General features: G+C 39.3%; 1 protein-coding gene across 3 annotated transcripts in view; it reads right to left on the reverse strand.

Annotated features, from left to right (window-relative positions):
* Window positions 1-23,840, reverse strand: part of R3HDM1 (R3H domain containing 1) — a 78,428-nt gene that overhangs the window by 19,701 nt on the left and 34,887 nt on the right. The window contains exons 5-18 of one of the 3 annotated variants that reach the window (XM_058839984.1): window positions 21,991-22,032; window positions 21,455-21,544; window positions 16,041-16,155; window positions 13,843-13,921; window positions 12,274-12,333; window positions 12,051-12,191; window positions 9,465-9,573; window positions 9,273-9,368; window positions 7,931-7,968; window positions 7,798-7,848; window positions 7,425-7,651; window positions 4,742-4,999; window positions 2,049-2,203; window positions 614-715 (exon numbers count right to left, since the gene is read on the reverse strand). In XM_058839984.1, coding sequence (XP_058695967.1) covers window positions 614-715; window positions 2,049-2,203; window positions 4,742-4,999; window positions 7,425-7,651; window positions 7,798-7,848; window positions 7,931-7,968; window positions 9,273-9,368; window positions 9,465-9,573; window positions 12,051-12,191; window positions 12,274-12,333; window positions 13,843-13,921; window positions 16,041-16,155; window positions 21,455-21,544; window positions 21,991-22,032 — 1,563 coding nt within the window. Of the gene's footprint in view, window positions 1-613; window positions 716-2,048; window positions 2,204-4,741; window positions 5,000-7,424; window positions 7,652-7,797; window positions 7,849-7,930; window positions 7,969-9,272; window positions 9,369-9,464; window positions 9,574-12,050; window positions 12,192-12,273; window positions 12,334-13,842; window positions 13,922-16,040; window positions 16,156-17,259; window positions 17,281-21,454; window positions 21,545-21,990; window positions 22,033-23,840 lie in introns of those variants that run through there. The other 2 variants (XM_058839985.1, XM_058839986.1) reach the window with 2 other exon arrangements.

A 23,840-nucleotide genomic window follows, 5' to 3' on the forward strand; every position in this document is an offset into this window, starting at 1 on the left:
CAAACATGCACTCAATTCAGTAGAGTATCAGAGCAGACTTTGACCTGGACTCTAGTTCAGATTCTCCCTTGGGTAACAACTCTCCTTTACTAAGTTTCAGTTTCACTTTGTGTGGCTTTTCTTCTTTTTTACTGGTTTCTGAGAGACTAAGATATTTTATTTCCAGCTTCTACTTATCAAGCAATGGATACTAGAGAAGAGGGTACCAAATAGGCTACAAAGAGGTAACCAGAAAACATCAGAGCAGCTGATCCCTCAGAATGTATTAAGGTTCAGCAGAACAGTGAGCAGACAATAAGAAACAATGGAAAGAGGTTAATCCAGAGACATAAAAAGGTAGTGACTGGCTAATGAAACAGCACTGAAAAACTTCCTTTACAAAGGGAAAGGGAAATAATGTATCTCAAAATACAGAGATTTATAGGCAGAGCCTTAATTGTACATATTCCTGCTGAACATGAAATGTTCCCTTCTCAGGCTCTCAGGTGCTGTGTCACTGTGATTGAGAGCCAGTCACTACCCTGGTATCACAGGGCACTCAAACAGCCAAGCAAAGGTCAGCAGCCACCAGAGATGAGGCTGTGCAGGGAGCAGAGAAGAGAAGGTGTAATACCACAGAGTATTGCTGTGCAGAGGAGGCTGGCAGGAGCGGGGGTGGGTACGACACTGCAGAGTACTGGACAGGCTGGGAGGAGGGCTGCAGAGCCCGCAGAGGCTGCAGAAACAACAGGGTTATGAACAAGGTTAACTCCAAAGTAAGAGAAGTGGAAACAAGTATTTTGTAACAGAAAAGCAACTGTGCTCCAGAAGAGCAACTTGCTCCACTCTGAGAAACAGAATGGATACATCTTTTTTCTTAAGCTTAAGACTGCATAGAATGAAAACAGAAGTAACTCTGAATATCTCAGTCTCCCAAAAGACAGTTATTGCTTTTTTTGTTACACGCTATATTAGCTATGTCAGCAAATTGCTTCTAACATTTACATGCGTTTTAAACACAAGCTCTTTCAAAGCATCTAAAGGAAGAATGAATTTACTACTAACCATGGATTCAAACATACTACTTTCATTTATTCAACGGTAGTAAAATATTTTCTCTAGATAGTTATCATTGCTCATAATATTTCAGGCAGGCTTAATTCCAGCATCCATTGAGAAGGCAATCAGAGAATTAGTACAGAATTTGTGAAGAAAATGGCAAATACTACATACACACTTCTGTGAACTAGAAAGAGTACAAATGAGACTTTTCAAAACAGATCAGCTCTACTGTGGCATACCCAGCTATCTGAACAGGTTTAAACAGGGAAAACAAACAAAGGTAAAAGGTTTAGATGAAATTTTATAACTTTTCAATAAAATTTAAGAACCATCTGAAAATACCACAGGAGACTAAAGCCAGTACCTTGGTGCCTGAAATAGCTGCTGTGGAGAGGGAGAATTCTCCCTTCTCCTGCCCATATATTTTGCTTTTCTTCTCCTTCTATGGCTGGGGCAGTCTTTAATCTTGCCTATTTGACTAAAGTCTTGTACAGAACAAGGATAAAATACATCCTGTACTCATGTGTGTGGTTTTGTGAGCAGAATGGGCTGAAGTGCTACTCCTGAGATGTTCATGCTGTACCAGTCCCGAGCTACTCCTTCTGTGCCATGACTCCTGTTTGTGCTGTACAGCCCAGGAATTCATCTGGCTGAGAAACAACTCTAAAACAAGAAACCCAAGGTTCCAGTTGGATTAACTCTCTTCCCGGCTGCCAACTATATTGCTCTTAATGCCTGGGTAACTCAACAGTGCATTAGAGATGGAGGCAGAACTTCTTGGTAACAGAACATTTTCATACTAAAATTCCTCAGTATTTTTAAGAAAAGGCTGCCTACTATGCTGAGCAGAGCTGATAGCTATGAGGACTGGGAGGGAAAAAGCCCAGTTACCCTGATCTGTGACTGTTCTTCACATCCACTGCAGAAGAATAAATGACCCCCCTGCCCCTGTTCCCAGAGCTGAGTGAGAGCCCTGGAGTCCCTGAGCATGTGTTTGACAAGTGCACCTGTGAGAGGATGGGGTTTGCTCCGGGCTGGTGCTGGCCAGGGCTGGGCAGGGCTGGCTGAGGTGCAGCTCCAGGCACTTGGGTCCTAACAGGCTGCTGAGGCAGGGGAGGGTTGTACACAACTGCAGTGCCATCGGGATTGAGGAACGGCTGACCTGCCCAGGGGAGAGACAACAAACACAACCAGCTGCACCATCTCAGCTGGGAGAAAGTACACAAATATACTTACAGCAGGCAAAATGAATAACATAATAAAAATGAAAAATAAGAGGAATCATACTGGTTTATATGACAGATTCATGCCAAATGCCCACAACTATAACAGAAATGACTACATGCAGCTACAACCCAAAACATTTAAAAAGATACCCCAGTCTTTATGTAGTGATCACACATAAAAATTTATTATATCCTACTCAATTTGAAATTGATTTTTAATCAAGTAGATTGAATATGACAGGAGTAATAAAGGAAAACTCCACTAAATACTGTTTTAAGGATCTCTTAAATATTAATCTCCTTAACAAACGTGAAAGCCAATCAGAACACAGGAGAGCTTAAAAGCAAATGTTTTTTGAAAACTATATAAAGCAATAACTGCCCTGGTATTCCCATGACTGCTAATGAGATTACTGATAAAGGACTCTCTTCCCTCTCTTAGATTAATTGGCTTTTACCTTTCAAAATAAATAACATAGAATTATTCTCCTATTTAATAATTTGCAACCTCAATATTACAGCAATGGGCCAATGAAAAAGAGCTGAAAAATAAACTCCATAAAAGTAAATTATGAAAGAACTCCAGTGATTTCTTTTTGTGCCGGGTTGGAAAAAACCAAAACAAATCAAAGGAACAACAGCCTGGCTGGCAGGGACCCGTGCCTACCTGCTTAGTGACACGTGTCCTGCAGTGGCTTATTCTGATGCTTAAAGGGCCCAACACTGATGTAAATTTTTCTCTTCTCTGATTTAAAGATATTCTTGTCCTTTCCAGAAAGGTTTAAACTGAGCCTAAAGCCTTTGCACCCTGACAAAGCAGACCAATGCTCCTCCAGACTGCTTGGTTCCTTCATATTTAAATGCAACTGCTCAACATAAAGAATGAAACAGTTACTGAAGAAAGGACTGAGGAATTCTTGGCAGACACAGAGGGAGCACCAACAAACTTGCAAAAATAAGCTACAGCAGCTGGACTGCAGCTCATCAGGTGATACTCAACTGAGTCCAATAGATTTCTCTTTAACACTCAAGAGAATTGGCAATGTTCAATAGAGACTGAGATTTAATTATTTCCTTCTACCACTTCCTGCCAATCACCAGAGCTTCACTTATTTATTGGAATGGCTGGGTAAGAACTGTCTCTTCCTAATTATCAAGGCACAGAATCCTCTGTCAGAAACTCTGAGGAGCCAGCTCTGCTTCGGCTGGCATTGGAACAATAAAGCCAGAGGAACAATTACAGAATATGATGATTCAAGTACATTGGAAATCAAAGTTTATCTGAACCTAAATGTTCCTCATTCTCAAAGTGTTCTTTATCTTCTATAAGAAGCTCATTAGACATTAACATAATTATGAAAGACTACTAATGAACTTAGCTCTAAGATGACAAATACATTCTCCTCCAAATCCAATGGCTATCTATGAAAATTAGGTCCTACAGCAACTCATTCGTAACCAAATTTTTAGCAATTGATTCATACTAAGAAAAAAGAGAAATGTATCTATTTCAATGTTATACCTTCTAATTAAGAAAAATATTTACACGATCATTTTAACAACCCCAATGAGAAACATTTTGCTTCAAATGTCACGTGCAATTATATTCAAACATAATCAAGTCCATCTACAGAATGATGGTAAATATAATCTGAAGTATTTTCTTTTCTACAATGAAAAAAAATCAGTATACTAAAATTAAAATATATAATTTCCTAAAATTACGATCTTTTACATAAAAGGTAAATTAAAATTTTCAGTACTTCCTAATTTCTATGATCAGTAGAAGTTTATCTAGAGAATGGTAACTCATTACTTAATCCAGACAAGTTATTACAGATCTCCTTGCACCTACATTATGATGTATAAATTTTCTACTACTGGCTAAAAAAATACCCGTATTGGCCAATAACACCAACACTGATTTAATCATGTTTTCAAGTGACAAGGAGAAGCTTAGAAATAGCATTTCATCCTGTGCTTCTTTTTTACACTTGTATTAACTCAGCCTTGAGCATAGAGATGTTGAGTATGTTGCATCAAAAAAAATGAAGAATAAGTTCTTTCAAGTCAATATAAATCCTTTCTCAGGCCCTCTCCCCTCACTGAAACTGTTTCATAGTAGCACTGGAAAAGACATTTTCCTCTCCTGAAAAAAGCTGAAACAATTAAGTTATTCTGTGCTCTGGACAGTACATCATATGATTTTCATATTTTGTGCAAATCACTCATTAGAATTTTACATGTAAGTTAAAACTCTTCTAGAGAAATTCATGTGAGTTTACTCATTCCTTTGATCCTCCAGTCATGCTTCCTTGTTAAATTAAATGCATTGAACAAACACAACCACATTAAAAAATAAAGAGAAAAATAAAGGACAAAGGACAATATTGACATGAATTCTTATGCAAACACTCGTGCATTTTTTACCAAGTTCCCCAGTGTAACAGAGACACCCCCAAGCATGTACCAACCTGTTTGAGGGTTGACCAGCACACTGCCAGGCGGGATGCCCGCTGCTTCCAAGGGAAGCAGAAAGAAGCTACTGCTAGCAGCAGGTGCCACTTGCCCGCTCATGCCACCATCAAAGGAAAGAGAGTTACTAGAGCTGACAGTTGGATACACGGCAGGCGTGCCAGGAGAGGGCTGGCTTAGAGCTGGCACTGGAAGAGGCTGCTGGCTGTGAGAGAGAGAACCCGTGGAGGACCCTACACTACTAGAAGACTCTGAACCTAGGAAAGGAGTAACGAGAAATTGGTTTTACCTGGAGACAGTGACATCATGCTCACTTTAAAATATACACTTGTAAGTGCTCACCCTGAAAGCTCAGCATAAAGCATGTTATTCAACAGCAGCCTTGTCAATGGACTCCCCCTCCATCTCCCCTGAAATACCTTTACAAGGTCCCTTCTGTGAACCAAGGGTCAATTCAGCACTGCTTTGCACTGCAAAGTGAGGCTTTCATATCTAGCTGGTTTTTTGGTCAGAAAATGCAAACCTGTACCTCCAGAATTCATGGAAGTGAGGCAAGCATGGACTAGTTTCTTTCCAGTCCTGGGGCCAGATCTTCTCTGACTCAGCTGCTGGACAATTTGCACTACATTAAAACCCTCAATGCAATTTGTTTCCTCCTCTGACAATCTGCAGGCAAAAATCAAGAATACAGCTAGAAGAAATGAGGGTAATATGGTAGCATTAGCCTGGCTTTATGCAGCAATTCAAATTTCAAAGGGGTATGAAATAGCCAATTGAAATCAGTAATCATTTTGCAGATATAAATGACTATGAATGTTGCAAGGCAGTGGAGAACCAGACCCTGAGCTTCCTGAAAGCCAAGGCATGCAGCTAAAAGAAATATTCCAAAAGTTCAGTATGCAGAGGTCTGTGGAACTGCTGTTCCCAGGTCTCTCTACACCTGGAGCTTTAGGTACACAGTTTAGCAAAGACTTAGCAATGAAATAAGAAGTGTGTGATACTTGCAGTACTTGGAAACAGAATATAGTTGTTTAAATTTACAAACTCCTCATTAGCAGCCTCTATACAATCTAGAAGAAAAAGCAAGACTCAAAAAGCACTGTAATGGAATTTATGTACTGCTTAAAGTTACTTTGCATTCCTCCATCCAAGTTGCTAATTGTAACCCTTCTACTTGTGCTTTCTAAGAGAGCATAGCTTGAAGCATTGGCCTTTTTTATTGGTGAAATCAAGTGAAATCAAAGCTGTTAATTGTAAACTGGGTGAGACAGCACAACCCAGCTCTGCAAAACCATCATTGCATGAGCAGAGTTACTTGGATTCATTTCCAACTGTATTCACTTCTAGATTATGCAGGGAAGTGAGGCTGAAGCCATCATAACCACAGCTAATTACAGCCCTGAACAACATGAACAAACCCAAGCTCAACATGTGCCAAATCAAAACCTGGAACTGTATAAAGCAACAGCCATCAAGGTGAGCATTCCAAACCTGGAATGTCCAAATCTCTCAGAATGCCAAAATAAAGTTTCCAGCAAAAATTTTTATGAATCCATTTATGTGCTTGAAATTTAGCCAATGAAGATTTCTAAGACTTTTATTGTCAGGCCGCAGTTTCTTTTCAAGCTGTGCCAAACAACATCACTACACTGCTAAATGGAATAACTCCGAATGATGGCACAGTTTTACAGCAGAAGTACCTTGAAATGTTTTGGGTTTTTTATATAAGTATACAATGGACAAACAGAATTTGTTACTGTTTTACTGCATTAAGATATAGCAGTGTGGCCAGTTACCTAAAAGGTAGTGGTAATCTAAGGAAAAGCAAAAAATTTGAAAATAGATCCTCATTAGAAATCTTTATAAATAAGATCAAAGCCAATATTATTAAGGCAAGCAATTATATTCTGCTTTTTTAGAATTCTACTTCAAATTCTGAAGCAGCCCACCAGTAACCCACCCATGTATTACAAGCCTCAAAATTCTCCACGGATTAGCAACTGGATCAAATTATGTTGGCATTCGAAATACGAATATTTACTAATTTTCATTTTTGTCTCACAGAAGATTCATTCCCCTATTTTTGAGATTTTATTTCCACATTAGTTACAAGTTAACATCCTTTGAAACCCTGACTCTTGCAAGTATTTTTCCCCAACATATTTGAATCTTAAAATTAAACAGTACGCTTTGTTTCACTGATGTCATTTCTCAGCATCAAAAAATTAATTAAGCATTTTAGCCATATTCATTTTAATGTAACAGAAGAAAGAGAACACAATAAAAATAACTACCAATTCATAGGCTTTAATGCTGTTGTATCTGAGCTAGAAGAACAGCAGTGCACAGTTTCCTAAGACCGTGCAATGCAGCTTTGCCCCACTAGAACCAAAGAGCTGCACTCCAAGTATTTGATACAAAAATATTTCTGGTAAAAAACATTTTCAAACCCTTTGCATGAGATCAAAGGCATTGAACTTCAAGCCATCTACAACACACATGAAGATTCTCCTTCCAAAGCCGGAAGTGTTCACCCCATTTGTGACATTACGGTTCTAGGGCTGGGTGTGTAGATATTCCCTGTGTGCAGCCCCTGTACCCCGAGGGAATGGGATGCACGGAGCCTCCCCACCTGGAACACCTGCCATGCCCACCCAGCTCAGCCCCCAGAGCCTGCTGTACCTGTCTTGGACAGCCTGCCCGTGCTCTTGCTGCTGCCAGAGCTGTCCCCACGGCTCAGCACCGAGATGCCGCTGAAGCTGCTGGCCTTGGTGACCGCGGGCTTCAGGTTGCGCAGGGAGCTGTCGGAGTCGGTGCTGCTCCAGGGCCGCGGCTCGCAGTACCGCAGCTCGGTCTCTGTGCTGCTCTGGTGGCTGTTGGCTGATCTCCCCGATGCCTCCTTATTGATTCTGCAAGTTACAAACTCAACTTTTAGCACAAGCAGTGCTTGCAAATTAAGGGAAAAGAAATAAAAAGAAGGAAACAACAAGAAGGAAAAGATAAATGCATGCAGAAGACTTTGGGTTTTGTTTTTTTAAAAGAAAGCATCAAATACCTAAGTATCTGTCGTCTTTGTTGTGTACTATTAGTTTCTTCCTCCTGGATTCTGTTGACATTTTAATAAGATAACTTAATATTTATTAAGAAAATTGGAAGACAAAACAGAATTAAACAGCAAATTTTCTTACCTTTTATCAGTGAAATAATTCTCTTGGGAACACAGGGACTGAGGGGCAAAGAAGTGCAGAAATTAATATGAATGGCATCTAGAACCCCTGCTACAAAACACACAGCAATCTGGAGTCTTCTATATTATACAAAGATTTCTACAGCACCCTCTTTATATTAAGCTGCCTTAAAAACTTTACCTCTTGATGAATAATTTCCACGAGGAAACAAGACAATATAAAAAGGCCCACGTGCAAGAAATCAAAGTCAGCATGAGGATAGTTACAATGCTGCTCAGATGGTTTCTATCAGACTTTTTCTGAAGTTACAGTTCTTCCCTTGGGCCTTTGGTGTTTTCTGTCACTTGCAGCTGGTGTGTAATTCCCAGGGCTGTCACAGCACCTGAGCTGCCTTGTCTTCCGCTGGGAAAGGTGGAGGGGGGGAGAGGCCATTGCTGCTGCAGTAACTGCTCAATGCCCTGGGTACCAGTCTGGGCATGCTACAGAGCACACAGAACAGAACCAAAAAGGCTGCTCCTTACTCAAATTATGTTGTCCTTGACTGTGACTCCCAACATCTGGCACACAGCTTCTAAGAGTGTAATACATGGTAAATTAAGATGCAAAAGGAAAATGTAATTTTATATCCAAAAGTCCATTCTTCTTGTTTGTAACTAAGGTGAACAAAAAAAAATAAATTAGCCTCTCAAGAGCTCGTTACTCTCTTCAGAATCTGGTTTTGGATGTGCAAGAGTTATAGATAAATGTCAGAAGTGGATTATTAAAAGTAACACATATTTTTAAAGACATATCTGTTCTGTTTTACTCAACATAATCACTACTTGCAATTGAATTGTAGCCCCTACAATATTGTCCTGCAGGGTATCTCCAGTCAAGAGATCAGACTGCCAGATTCCTGACAGGAATTTCATATATAGGACCTCAAATCATTTTACTGTGGTTGCTATAGATACAAGTGAGAAAAGAATTTTTTTGCTTTTTAATTTGCTTGGGTTTCTTTCTTCTTTTAATTATTGCTCTGAGCAACTGAAATGACTGCAATACCAAAACTCCATCATTTAAATTGCAGTGAGGGGAGAAACAATGCAAAGGGGGGAAACACTACGTAATGCTAGAGAACACTCCTCAATAATTCCTGGGTCGTTTGAGTTTCATACAGCAGCAATTAGAGAAAACAGAAGATTTCTCAGTAATTGCAGTATCATTTAAAACTCACTCAAGGCCACACTCTCTTATCTGCTCAGTGTCATTCAGAAATAGAAAGTTTCCTGAAAAGTCACCTGTGCATGTATGTGCATGAAGGGTTCATAGCAAACAGTGCCAGATTGGCTTTGATACGTACATCTTGTGCAAATATCCTTTCTCTAGCTCTCTGATATTCTTCTTCACGTTCTTCTATGGATTTACTTCTTCTGTCATCTTTTAATCGTATTCTCATCTAGATTAAGTGGTACAGTGTCAATTTAAGCAGGAAAACAGTAAGAATGCACAGTCAAACAGAGCAAGTGGAAGGAATAAACCACGTGTGCTTTACCTGGTTGTCATCTTTGTCTAAACTAGAGTTATCTCTCTTAAGGATGTACCGCTTCTGGAAGTCATCGCTCTTCTCATCTTTTATATGCTCGCAAAACTTTTGGTCAGGTCTGAGAAGAGTTGTTACAAAGAAAATATTTATGTTTTGTAAATATACTGCACACACAGTGGAACAAACTGAAATATATTCAAGAGTAATTTAAAATATACTTAATATTCTAACTGAAAAAAATAGATTTTGGCTGTCTGGGCAATGGAAAAGATGAGGTGCACCTCTGACAAATCCTGTCCTGAGGCATAACAAACCTGCTTTTAAAAACCTCTTCCTCCTTCAAAGCTTTTGCTGCAACTCCCAATTAAGGTGGGAAGCAAACCACATGCCTTTGGGGAATCAGAAGTGCTTTTGAATCCCAACTGGTGCCATGCAATGGATATTGGGCATGCATGGAAGTGAAGACAGGTGTTTGCCGCTAGAGCCGCAATACCTCAGAGTTCATTTCAAGGGAAAACAGAAGAAAGAAGGTGCAGGAGAAAGCACTGAAACTTAGAAACTTCTAAAACAAAATTAGGTAGAAATGAATAAGAGAAGAACAGTATAATGCAGGCAAGCAAGAGCTTCACACAGTCATATGGAGAGAGTGAAGCAACAGATTATAAATACTGCTTTGGTATTTTATCTACTTTGTGAAAGAAAAAGTGGTATTTTTCAAATCCTTGTTTTTAAAGAGAGATACCAAGTATCTGAATAATGAAACTACTGATATCATAAGAGAAGAGCTCAGACAATGAGGAAGTATTTGTCTAATAGAGGATAGAATAAATGTATGCTCTTCTCTATTTCTGTTATTTATCATTATCTAGGACTTCTGAATGGAGTGGGGGGAGCTTTTTCTACGAAACAGCCAGCACTGCCTATTGGGTACTGGATGCCCAAACATAATTAGCAGGCATTTCAGAGAACCTTTAGACTGTCTTACCTCTTTCTCTTAAAGGTCTCTGATTTTACTGCCCTGCAATCACCAACTCCCACTCCACTGAGACGTGCCAGTGTGCACTGGGTGGTTGATGTCAGTAAGATCCCTGCTCGGCGAGGGAGCCACGAACCTGCCTATGAGGAAAAGGTAAGTTTGGCTTTATTCCACATGGAGCAGATCTCCAAGGTTTTCTTTCTACATTCTTATTTTATATCCAAAGTGATTTAAAATAAGAATATTAAAAACATCAAGAATCTTTATGTCTGCAGGTTAGATGAAATGCCTGCTAATTAGTAACTACACCTACAGGGGCTTCCAGAGGCCACAAGCTATTTAAATATGGTCTAAAAATTTTTTAAAAAGCATAAAAATGAAATAAGCTTTTATTAGTTCTTATTCCACAGTTGAAAGTGCTAGACCGAAGCTTGAGTCTGGAGATGCTGATAGATGCAAAGGCAACAGATTTTAAATGTTTGGCTTTCTAGGTCAATTTAGATATAGATTGTACAGCCAAAGCAAAAACACATACAGAAGTAATACAAGTATTCAACTTATATTTAGGCTATATATGTTTCTAAAACTTCTGAGGAGAAACTGTTTACTTAAGTGTAATTTCAGTGTGGCATATTCAGTCCTATTGACTCTAAAATAGGGTGGATAATTAGATTTTTTTCCTCTCAAAGCTATTAAGAGTGCACCTAGAAACTGAGATTAGGGTGCAGGCGCTATAAACTCCTGTTTTCACATTCAAGACCAACAAAAAACAGAGTCAGGCAAATGCTCTAAGTTAAAACTAGAAACTAGGTGGCATAAATATGTCAACACATTAGACCTTTGTCTTTTTGAGAGAGAGTGAAGAGACAGAGCAAGTACAGAGGATGGAGAGAACAGCTGGGTCCCTTGAATGAAAGTCTTAATTCCATACAGGTTTCAGAGTTGCTGTGGCCCCAGTGCTACCTTTTCTGCAATATGGATTTTGCTGGGGATTTCTCCAAGAACTCCCCAGCCCTCACAGTAAGGCAACACACCATGGCTTGTTAACCTGGTTGACATTTCCACTGATGCCTGTCTCTCCTGCTTTGTTTATTTGTAAAGCCATGAGAGATCTGTAAGCAACGTTATTCCAACAGAAGAACTTCAACAGATGAATTTTCCCAGTAGAATTTTACAATACAAAAGCCAGAGTTGTGCAAATCCCCTCCCTCCACCAAATCAGAAATGACCTCCTTCTAAGATAAGAGCTGGCTCTGCTATCCAAAAGAAACAAAGAATGCACTTTGTACACTTTACTAGTGTAAATCTTTAAACAAATAAACAGTTGCTATAAAGTGGTATTTCACAGAAACAAAGTTAGAAATGCATTCTGCCAGAAAATCAACAAAAATTCTTAACTTAAGAGATAACATCCATCTTTCTCCAGAAGAATTCAAACATGAAATAGATCACATTATTACACAGCAAGGACATGAACAGTAAAGAGGTCTCAGCTACCTCTCCTTGATGCCTGCTCCCAAGTGAGGAGACAGACCTCACCTGCTACAGCAGCACTGCCTCACACATCCCAGGCGTTAGAGCTACGCATCAAAAGGGTTTTTCAAGGCTTTGACACTTACATTCTTGTATTGCTAGTTTTATTTACTATGACTGACTTCCCACTCTGGTCCACGTTGTGCTCTAATCCAAAGTAAGCAGCTACCCTGTGCAACAGCATTCTATGGTAAGATGTCATTGGGGGAAACTTTTTTCTTGGTACTCTGGAAGAAAGGAATAGTAGCTTTATTAAATAAACAGGAACACTCTTGAATTCTTTTTTTCCTATGAGCGTACAGTACTTACTCATTATTACCAATGAAATCTAAAATTTCCTGTTCTAATTTCAGCAGCATCATTCTGTCCCTGAAAATAAAAACACAGCAACTCACATATGAGACACTCCAATAACTGCAGTTGTATTCATCTTAAGAATACACAGATCAGAGCTGTGATCAAGGGATGATGGCAGACTGGAAACAGGACCAGCAGGTGTCAAATGCAGAATTTTTAGGACAAAGTACTCTTTTTTTGCTATTGTGTATTGAACCTGCCTAGTGAAACATGCTGTTTTGCTCTCAGATATCACAAAGAGTACACAGATCCTCCAAGAAGTCCCTGCCCAGGAGGCTCAGCAGGAAGTGCAGTCATGGAGAAGACAGGCTCCAGGAGGAAAAGCAGCGCTGAGGTTGTTCCTTGTTGGTTGGTGTGGGCAGGGAGATGTGCAGAGGCCTCAGCTGGCCCTTGGATTGTGAAGCACATCAGGGGATCACTGAGAAAGTGATGGGCACAACAACCAACAACCAAGGCCTTAAAGCTGGCACATGTGGCAATGTGCTGACATATCAGAAATACAAAAAAGCTAAAATTCAAGGTGGCAGAAAGGAAAATTGTTCTTGAAACTGCTTGTGTTGGTTCTAATAAACTATTAAGATGCAATGAAATCCAATGATGCACAGTTCATAAACAAGTAACTAAGCTTCCCAGTCACTGTGCATGGAAACCCATGGAGATCTTCACCTACAACTCCTTATTTCCACTGGGATGCTTCCTGGCTTCTAACAGGAACCACCTAAGAGTCTCACAGAGGTCCGTGCTTTTTAATTTTACTCTACAGGACTATGGTTTTGGCCATACTATGGCTCATGTCACATTTTTTCTGAATAAAATACAATCTAAATAAACTATCACATTGGAAGTCCTATCTATAATATGAATGAGTATCAAATAGCAGTAAAACAGCTTTTGTGGCAGAGCAAAATTGCACCAATTTAATTTCTTGCCTTGTACTACAGCCACAAAGCCAGCACAAACCCAGTGAGGGAAAGAACAAACAAGACAGGGACAGAGCAACAGAACCAGGTCAGCTCTGTTGCTAACATATGATGGACTTGGATTAGGTCAGATTTGGTTTCTGATGCACAGAATGAAAATCTCAAACTACAGATATATGGTACAGCTTAAAAAAATGCCTTTATCTATAAATTCAGTGCAAATTAGATTTTCAGAGTAGAGCTCAGAGAAGACAGTTTGGTCTCTAACAAGCAGATGCTAAGACAGTACAAGGTTTAGAGACAATGTACTGAAGCCCATTCAGGGAGAGAACTGCACATAGACTGAACACATCATTTGCATATTAAGCATTAAAAGCATTTAAAACACTTCAACGCCCTGAACCTCTGCTCAAAAAGAAAACCAGTTACAGTGGTGTTTTAGACAGTCTGTGCAACAGAATCTCACCCTGAATAACTGACATGGAGGGTTAGACATTTAGGAGGGGGAAAAAATAAAACCACAAACAAAAAAACAGGTAGTGTGACATCTCAGGCAACAAGAAAAAAGAAAAACCATAAAGTTGACATTACTGATTCTTACCTGGGATTGTTTTTTAATGTATTTACTAAAAATTCATGAAGATCTATACCAGTGGAATCTGTATACTCCTGGCTGGAATCTAAGGATGAGGGGAAAGAGAGCAAAATTACACCCTGAAGAAGCTGTTTTCCAATTATTGCTGAACATACTATATATGGATTAACACTATATAACCATTAAGTACATTATTGTCAAAATTAAATACTTCCAGTTTCCAGGAAAAAGGCCCACAAGTCAAAAACAAAACACAAAACCCACCACTACCCACTATTCTCTAATTCAAGGATAATAGAGAAGTAGAAGTTTCAGTAACACCAGTATTTACAATTGGCTGTATGTTGTGAAGCCGGTAACCACCTTGACAGACCTGATTTCCATCAGCCTGCCACATTTTCTCACTATCCCACACTGCAGTGTGTGTACACATCTGTGGAGCAGCAGCAGCCCATCTACTCAACTACTGCATGTTGCCCAAAGAAATTTTGTAATTCAGAATCCAACAGTTTAACCTTCACAAGGTGGTGCTTTGCATTACTAAAAATCCTTGTTCTTGGATTTTGCTTGTACAACATCATGTTTAGATGTTTTCAAAAAGAAGTCTCAACCTTCCCCCTCCCTTCCAGTTGCAGTGAAAGAAAGTATTCAGTTACATACTATCCCCTAAAATCTGTCCCTGAAACGGATGATTACTCCAATCTTCCCTTACATGAACACCTTTGGGTTCCAGGTACTGCGATTCAAATCAACAGGTGCTGGAACAGTATTTTTGGAACTACATGTCTTCCAAGAACTGCTTATGTGTTAACCTAGTCTCAACTTAGTTAGGCACAACTCAAACTTATGCCCAAGTCCCAACTCTTCCAGCTGCCCAGAGAGTTTAAGTGAAACCAAGCAAATCTGAGCATTTATGGTTTGGAATTACTTTTGATTCTGAAGAGAAGGCAAAAAGAAGGCTATCCCTGGTAAAAATGGCAAGATTCAATAATTATTTACTTCAATTATTCTAATTTGCAAGTGAGCAATGATTTAGTTATAATTATTAGAACTGATGCTAAAATTCCATAGTTTTCTATTTTTGCACATCCTATATTGAGACATAATTAACCTTCAGAAGAGAGAGTGGCTGAATTCAGAACAGTCACCTCTGCCACAGGCATTTTGTCACTTTGCTCTCAACCCCCCATCATTACCTGTTGGGTGTTTGGGGGTGGTGTTTAAGGCATCATTTCAAAGACTGAGATTTAAAAATACAGGTTAAGTTCTCCATGCCAGTGCTTTTTATTTCACAAATACCTGACTGTCAGCTGGGACAAGCTACACTGAAATTCCACATGAGGAATGCCTTATGGAATTGCAGGACATGAGATGGACAACTGCCACTTGCCTCAAAAAGAATTCCAGCTCTAAAGGTACTTTTTATACTCTGTCTGATCTAAGATATCTAGGTAAACATTCTGGATATTTAAAGCAAGAGCTGTAAAATGATTTGCCAACTTAAATGCATAAAGTCTTCTACCTGTAGGAGGCATTAGGCAGCAGGGACAAAAACTGGTTTATATCATTGATTTCACAGCTCTCTTTCAGATTAAAACCCGAAGATTTTCAGCACATAGACTGTAACTTTAATCCAGAATGCAGGAATATTTAAGTGAAAACATAATACTTGTCCTTTTTATTTATGTAGTTCTACCCTTACTCCAAAACTTTACTGAAAAAATTCTAGATACTATGAGAAGTAAAATAAACAAAGGAGAACATTGATGCCTGTTGAATGAGGATCAGAAAAAATACGAGGGGAGCTGTGCCACTCTCACTTCAGTTTCACAAGTCCTGTAACAAAGCCCAGGAACAAGACAGGAGCTTCCACTGACTCGTAAAGTCAGCTCAAAGAACACTTGGACACAACTGAGATAACACAGCTGTTTTTTCTACACTGCTCTGCACAGTCAGACGGGAGAGAAAGGAAAAGCATTTGCTGAAGTGTTTGATGAAGTCTCTAAAGCTCTCTTTCCTCAGGGACCAATTCCTTCTCCAGATCAAGTGTCAAATCTATTTGCTTCATTTGCAAAAAAAAAAAAAAAATAAAAAATTAAAAAATAAAGCAATATTTATGCAATGAAGACCTGGAAGCAGAACTGTATTTTCATATGTTCTTTATCTATACAGTATATTGAAAAGCACAAGGAGAGATCGCAAACCTCTTGATAACATTTTTCTGGACAGTTTATCACTGGATTTTTCCTTTTCTGATTCATCTTTTGCAGGTTTTTCTTCTTTTTCAAAAGACTGTGACAACTGGATCTGAATTTTCTCCTGTCAAAAAGTAAAAATTAGTCACCACACAAATTATTTCAAGTAATACCTGCAGGAGAACTGTTCTGTACTATATTACCTGCAAAAAAATGAAGAAGCAACAAAAAAAAATGTTCGCATATTCTTTCTGATTCCACGTGTGCTCTGTGTGACCACACAATGAAATTATTTATCAGTAAATCAGAAAGTACAGAGAAGGCATAGAAAGGACCACAGACATTCTAGAATTTACACACACTTCCAGGCCCTGAATGCTATTGCAAAATGAATTCAACGTGTCTTACTCCATACATATAAGAAAATATTTCAGTTTTTCAGACGTATAGATTTCATACTGTCTCTATTTTTAAGTAATGTCTCATCCACAATGCTTTTTTTCTCCCCATTCTTCACAGTTCTTCACTGTAAAAGCTTGATTCAAGTTTTGATTTGGTTCAAACCAAGAAAAAAACAAAACAAAACAACAATTTCTATCTAAGACAGACCAGCATATCCAGATCCACAAAAAAGGGGAAATATTTACAGTACAATATAGCAAGACAAAGTTTGCAGACCTGTCATCAAGGCTTAGTTTCATAACTTCCTGTGTATTTTGATAGAGTAGCTTTGTGTGCAATCACTTCAAAATCCATGGTTTTATACTAGTAGGTGAACTGTTATAAAACCTACTTCTCAAATACAGCAAAAAGTTTCCCTCTGAAATTAGTAGCATCATGGTTCCCTGGAAATACCCTGACCAGTGCAATAGTGCAGTTTGTTTTTCATGGCCCTTTATTGTTTCAGGAGGTCGTCAGTGGAGAAGCAACACATTTCAGACAGCCAGAGCCGAGGAGTTTGGGAGCAGTGGAGTCACTGTGCCTGAGGGACTCCCACGGGAGCAGTGGCAGAGCCAGACCCCCCTGTCATCTTTTAACTCCCTCAAATGTCAGTTCTGCTCCCCCAGGTGCCAACTGAGTCCATGCTGTCACCTCCACATTCCTGAAACATCCAATCCTTCCCAATCCAGACACCTGGCCCTCATGCACTCTTGCCTATCCCTCTTTGGCCCTGCACCTTAATCCTTTCCCACACAAGTCCTTACTCCTCCCTCCAACCCGTTCTTACCCACATCCAGGCTCTTGCTCTAAGCTCTGCTCTTGTGTCATTGCACAGCCTTGATCTCACCCGTGGAACGCAGCCAGAGTTAAATTTAGCCAGGATCCACCAGGCTGGAGCCTGTTCACGTGCCCAGCCCGCAGCCACTCCTGCCTGTGCCGGCACAGTGGGAGCCCTGCGCCACCCAGGCTTGGCTCCAACAGGAGTTCCCATCTGCAGATTTGGGGCAACAGCTTTTTCAAATGAGGAAAAAATGGTCACTGAGAGTTTTACAAGCTCTCCCTTTCATTATTTTCCCCACACTAAATGTTCCAATTAAACTTCCTAATTCATGAACACCCACTGAACAGCACCTCAGTGTCTATGAAGAATTCTCAGCTTTGGACACGATCTATAACCACATCTGATAAAAACCACCCCCAGTCACCAGCAAGGAACTCATCTGATTCTTTCCTAGTCTTGAGAATTCACTTGGCTACAAACCTTGAAGAGTTCAGAGCAAATCTTTGCATTCCTTGCCTCATAAACCTGTGTGTAATTCAAATGAGCAATTTATTTGTCACTACAAAATGCACTAGACTCACCATTCACCAAGTATCTGTGTAACCTTTATTTGAAAATTTTCTGTCCTATTAAAAAATTATTCTTGATTTGGATTCACCAATGTGTTATCTCCTCCATGTTACAATAACACTCTACAAAACTACCAGTAAATTAAGGATATTTTCATAGTCTGATGTTTCTTCACTGGAAAAGTGACTCCAACTTCTAAACTCATTCCAAGTAATGTATACAGCAATAGTTTAGTCAAAGGATCTCAGCAAGTAATCATTTTCATACTTCCTTCCCCAACAAGAGCTAAAAAAAGGAGTCACCATCTGAACAGCCAGTTCTGCTACTACCACCAGCTCTACTTCAAAGTGTGATACACCAGAACTGGGTACCAAAGGGCACTTTCTTGTGATTTCATGCTATAAAAACTGTAGCATCTAATTAAATATGACCTACTTGACTGGAAAGCTGCCGAAAAATCTTTTCTCTTCCCCTTTAAAACTCTCTTAATCCCACTCTGTTTGCAGCAGGTCTCTGCTGGCATTTGGACTGAACAAACTCCTCACCCTAACTCTAATCACCCATCCCAAGCCCTCACTGTAGAAGAGGAAATTGTTTCCAAATTTTGATTAAACAAGAAAAAGCCAAACAAACAGGAAAACGCTCCAAACCATCAAAACTTGATAAATCCTGCCATCTTAACACATTTGAGAAAAAGGTAAGATTACTCGGAGGCCTACATGCTTTTTACCAGAAAAACCAACATAAGTCAATTGAAATTAACATTACAGCTCCATGCCTGCTCCTCCCACTCCCTCTCCATAAGCTTATTTTACTTTGCTTAGAAAGTTCAACCTTTTGAAGGTTTATTTACTTGTTACTCATAATAACAACTGTCATTTACATGAAAACAGCTCTTCCTTAAAAAGGGCTGAACTGGACCACCCTTTGCTAGTGCTTGTACTTTTTATTGGAACATAGAGTCAGAACAACCAGATGTTTACACAAATGATGGCAAGAGAATATAGTGTTACAAAGATAAAAGATCAAACATATCACGGTTATGTTCTTTCTCTCACAATAAATTTGTAAGCTCATACTTTCACAGCACCTTTTAGTAAAGGGCTGTCAGTGCTTTTTAACAAGGAGTAAAAATATGCAAGGCTCTTCTCTAGAAAGAGCTTCTTCTCTAGAAGAAGCCTTTCTTCTTCAGAAAGAAGCAGTATCTTGCTTCATGTGGCAGTTGAAAATAGGAACATAGACCAGAAAAGAAATTGATCTGCTTGAGACAATTTCTTTGGTCTGTCGTCCTCTTCCATCACAGCCTTCTGAGGAGAAGCAGCCAGTGGTGGCTTGCTAAATGCCTCCTGCACCATCCTGTGTCAGGAATTTCACCCTGCTGGAGCTGCTGGTGTGAGCTGGTGACTGATGAACAGTCACAGACAAGACCATGGAGTTATTCCCAAACTCTCACCACTCCCTAGTTAAGCACATATATTTTTCATCCCATCAAGGCTAAGACTTTCTAATAACTGAAAATTGTGATTCTTCAAATATCACCAGCAACATTATCCTGAATTTAATTCATCCTGTATCTTAAAATCCATAGTAAGTATTAATGCTAAACTGGAACCCACTTTTCAGTTGCAGTCACATATACAATGCAGCAGTGACTCTTCCAGGAAGGGGAAGCATCACAGGTGATTCTCCTGCTGCCAGAGATGCCCATGCAAAGCAGGCTCTTCCTTCTCTGAGCCACTGGACCTCCCACACATCCCAAGCACAATTAATTCTTCAGAGTATGGAGCTGGAGGCATATTAGTCCCAACTGCAGCAGCTGACTGGTACTTATGAAGAGTTCTTCCATGCTTTCCCAAAGATAGTTTGGGAAACGAAGCAAAATGGCTGAAGAAATTGCCTGTGTGAGTTGTTACAGAGGGGCATGGGAGACCTGTGCCCCACAGGATGTGCACTCCAGCATCAGAACTTGAAACAGATTCCCCATTCTAACTCTCCAACATTTCTCCACCCTCCAGGGAAGAACTAAATTTGTTCTTGCAATCATTTTTCTGCACAGCTATTGGGATTCATAAGCCATTTCCTTCTACATTACTGCTTCCAAAGAAAACTCACGGCTAGCTCTAATTTTGTTCTTAAGGCAATCTGCTTTTTGGTATTCCTTTTGTACAAACTTACATTATCACACAATTCAATTCATTCTGCAGAATCAGCCTTGACATCCCTCCTGCTGCTGCAAGGATTCTTTTCAAGAGCCACCTGGCAGCACAGAGCTAGGTTTTCCCTGAGGACCTGGCCACAAACACCACCTTATAAATGCCTGACTTCAAACCATTCAACACATGGTCTTGTGCAGTGCTGGAGGTAGGAAAATCCTAATGCCTCTTATGTTGGAAATATACCATGGACAATCAGTCCACCAAATAAGACCTCTGTCTTGTAATTTGTCACAGTGACTGATAAAGTTAAACCCCACTTCTTCAAACTGAACAACTAAGCCTGACCAGATCTCTCAGTCTATTTTGTTATCTTATGGGAAACATTACAAAAGGACTGTAAATCATTGTAAACATCAATAGCTCTTCTGTTGGCTTTTTGTCTTTCACTCTGCAACCTATTTCAAACTATGACTTAGATTTTCATCATGGTAGCAGGCCCAGTTTCTGAATTCCTCTAGTCAACACTTCAAATTCTGGTATTTTAGTGAAAGCCTACAAAAATACTATTTTCTTATTTTTCAAAAGGAACAACCTAGGTACTGTTTCAATCTCAAAAATTTTGAATTAGCTTGACAAAAACCTACATGAGCTCTCAATGTCCATCTTTCCTCAGAACTGAATTACCACCTCCCCAGCAAAACCCCCTCACACCCTGCTTTCTACTGCTTCCTTCTTAACCAAAGTGAGACTTTTCACAAAAGCACGGTTTAGAAGCTTTTCAATAACAGCAAAGGCCCATTTCTGTTTTGATAGGCATGAACAAAGCCAGCATTTTGATGGCCCTCACTCATCCACAGAACTAAAGCCAGCAGTAAGGTTTTGCTGTGAAAAGACAGACTGGCATAGAGGTAAAGTCAGGAAACTTGGATTTCGTTTAAATTTTCTAGCGTAATTTTACATATTTTGTTCAGCATGTAGGAACTTCTATAAGTGTGTTCTATAATTTTAATAGATTAATTCAAACATACCTCAGGCAGGTATTACAGAGCTACCAGCAATTGGGACTAATATGCAGGAATTCAGTTAAAACACCAGAAATCACAATTGTTTCCATTTTCAAACTCTACAAAGCCAATAAATTAGGTTCCGTACTAATCACAATGTTTCTGTCTTACTAACTGCAGACAGCACTTAAGCAGTTCAAGAATCCCTCAAGTGCAGTGTGGGACTGAAGTTAAGAGAATTGACAAACCCCCTCTTTCTGTCCACAGGTATCAACTAGTATAGTTCAGAAAAACAAAGCAGCAAATTCTGCACCTGATATTATCACCTCTATTAGATCAGCATTAAAAAAAAAAAATTTAAAAAAATTAAAACCACATGGTGTCCACATATTTAAATAATACCCAACAGATTTTCTTTTGAACAACAAGTTACTTGAAATTGTTCCAGAAACTTCAGTAAGGTGATTTTACCTGGAGGTCCTGTGATATTTCAGCTGTGGGAGGTGGTGGATATTCTTCACATACAGCAAGGCTCCGAACTAACTTTAACTTTGTGTTTGACTAAAGGAAAGTATGTAAAATTAAAATCTATGGCTTATAAAAGATAATATAAATATACCATAAGCCGTTATTTTTTTCATTCATTATATGAAAAACAAAATGGCTGAAAACTGCACTTTTAATGTTTTCAATAGAATAAATAGTTCCCTTTAGGATGAAAATACCCAAGCAATTGCAGCTTTTGAAGGCACTACCAGCACAACAGAGCACATCTAAAGAAAATTAAATGAAATGTTGGGAAAGTGTTTCTCTCTGTAACAAAAAAAAGCCACCAAAAATATAAAGGCAAATCACAAAAGCAGACAACTAGGCAAGACAAAAATCCAACAGAATAAAACAAAGCTTCAATGCCAAAAAATAAAACTAAAGGCACTTTCCACAAAGTAACGAAGCTGCACCAAGCATGAAGGGCTCCCTTCGCATGCCAGCACACCGGGCTACCGTACCTTGGACCTTTTGGCCGTCTGTCCAAAGGACTGCGCTGGCCGCTGGCGACAGGCACAACAGAGAAGGGTTACATTAACTCAGTGGCACAAGTTTGTTAATGCAAAAGTCTGTACAAGAGAAAGCTTTGACAGTTAGCACTGACACGGGCAGATCTGTGAAAGGAACAGCAGGTTCTTTGGGCTGACAGATTTGGTGCTCTCCCACTTTCATCAGGTTTGTCCTTGATTTCCCTTCTTCATTTATCAACAATATATATCAGAGCACTTTTACAGGAACCAAGTATTATCCTTGCTCTGTAACATCCAAGCAGTTTACTCTCTCAGACAGCTCCTACACTTTCAATTCTCGTTTCCTAATTTCCTTGGCAACATGACATGGTTTTTACAAATTTTCTTCCTATTCCTGAAACCTGCCTGGAAAAATTATATTTAAAAAAGGAAAGCATTGCCTCTACCAAGGGAACAGATAACAGATGATGACCAATCATAAGCAGCTTAAAACACATGGGGTTTTTTGCTTTCATCTTGGGACCTGTACAAGTATATTTCAAAATGGGCTACTGATATTTTTTTTAAATTTCATTTAATAATTTACTATGAATGAATACGCATTTTCTCCTCCTAGAACCATATTAGTAACTTATTATGCAACAATTTGCTTTTTCCTCCCAAAATCCTTCTTCTATTACAATTGTTCCTTAAAAAAATTACCAGGCTTTTACGACAGTATGCAGAGCTGAGAGGTACATTTGAATCAACAAAAGCATTTAATGATTTGTTAACTGCATAGTTAAAACTAACTCAACCCTCAGTGCCAGTCGCACAAGAATAGAAACATTTCTGTTGGAGTGGCATCACATAATTTAAGTACTGGTTTCCCTGGAGAACTAAAACTGATTAATAGACAAGCTTTTAACAGAATTGGTTTTAGTGAGCACAGGCCTAATATTTGTAAGGAGAAATTAACATCAGTAATGCAATTTTGAATGTTGTTTAATGGACAATATTTCCTCCTTTAAAAAGGAAACTGAACAGACACTCCACTGGAAAACTCCATGAATGCAGCTCTCTTCGCCTTAGCTCACAAGGAGATGTCTATCAAAGCTCACAGGAGATGTCTATCAAGTGCCTGAACTTCTTACCAGGACATACAACATCACTAGAAAGAAACCTCACCTACAGCAAAGAGTTCTACCATATAAAGGCAGAACTGCTTTTTCTCTCATTTTCCTCAAGTTCCACATGTCTATTTTGGATGTTGCACCAGCTTAGCTGAGGAGCAGCAGAAGGAGAGCTCATTTAAGCTTGTTTCACTATGTAACAGAATTTTAAATAGCTGCGCTGAAAACTAACTGAACTCACCACCAGCTTTTTAAATGAAGCTTGCTGAGATTTTGAGCAGCAAAGACAGTTCAAATGTTTCCATTCCTGGAACCATTCAGACTCTGAGTTTTGCTGTTTCCATACCTGGAACCACACAGAGACTTTGAGTTCTTCTATTACGTGCAAAATATGTTTTCCTTTCCATCATCTCCTCTGAAAGCATTCCTTGCATTCTGAAAGCTGGCACTGCATATCCCTGACAAAGTTTCTGTTACACCAAGCTACTAAATTTCAAAAACTGGACGATTTCCCAAGCTCCTATCAATTACTCCAGCCTCAGTCAGCCTAGGGGTGTTCAAAACAAGTAGTGCAAAGTCACATCAGGACTGTCAGTGGAGTCCTCAGTTCACTTTTAAGAGGCAAAAGAGCCTATACTCGGGCAATTGTTTATTTTTTGCAAAATTTTGCAAGCTTTAAAGCCAGTACATAAGCCAAAAGAATATATGGAAGCAAACACCCCAGATCCA

Source organism: Poecile atricapillus, chromosome 5 (genome assembly GCF_030490865.1).
Source record: "Poecile atricapillus isolate bPoeAtr1 chromosome 5, bPoeAtr1.hap1, whole genome shotgun sequence".
In the NCBI taxonomy this organism is placed as follows: Eukaryota; Metazoa; Chordata; class Aves; order Passeriformes; family Paridae; genus Poecile; species Poecile atricapillus.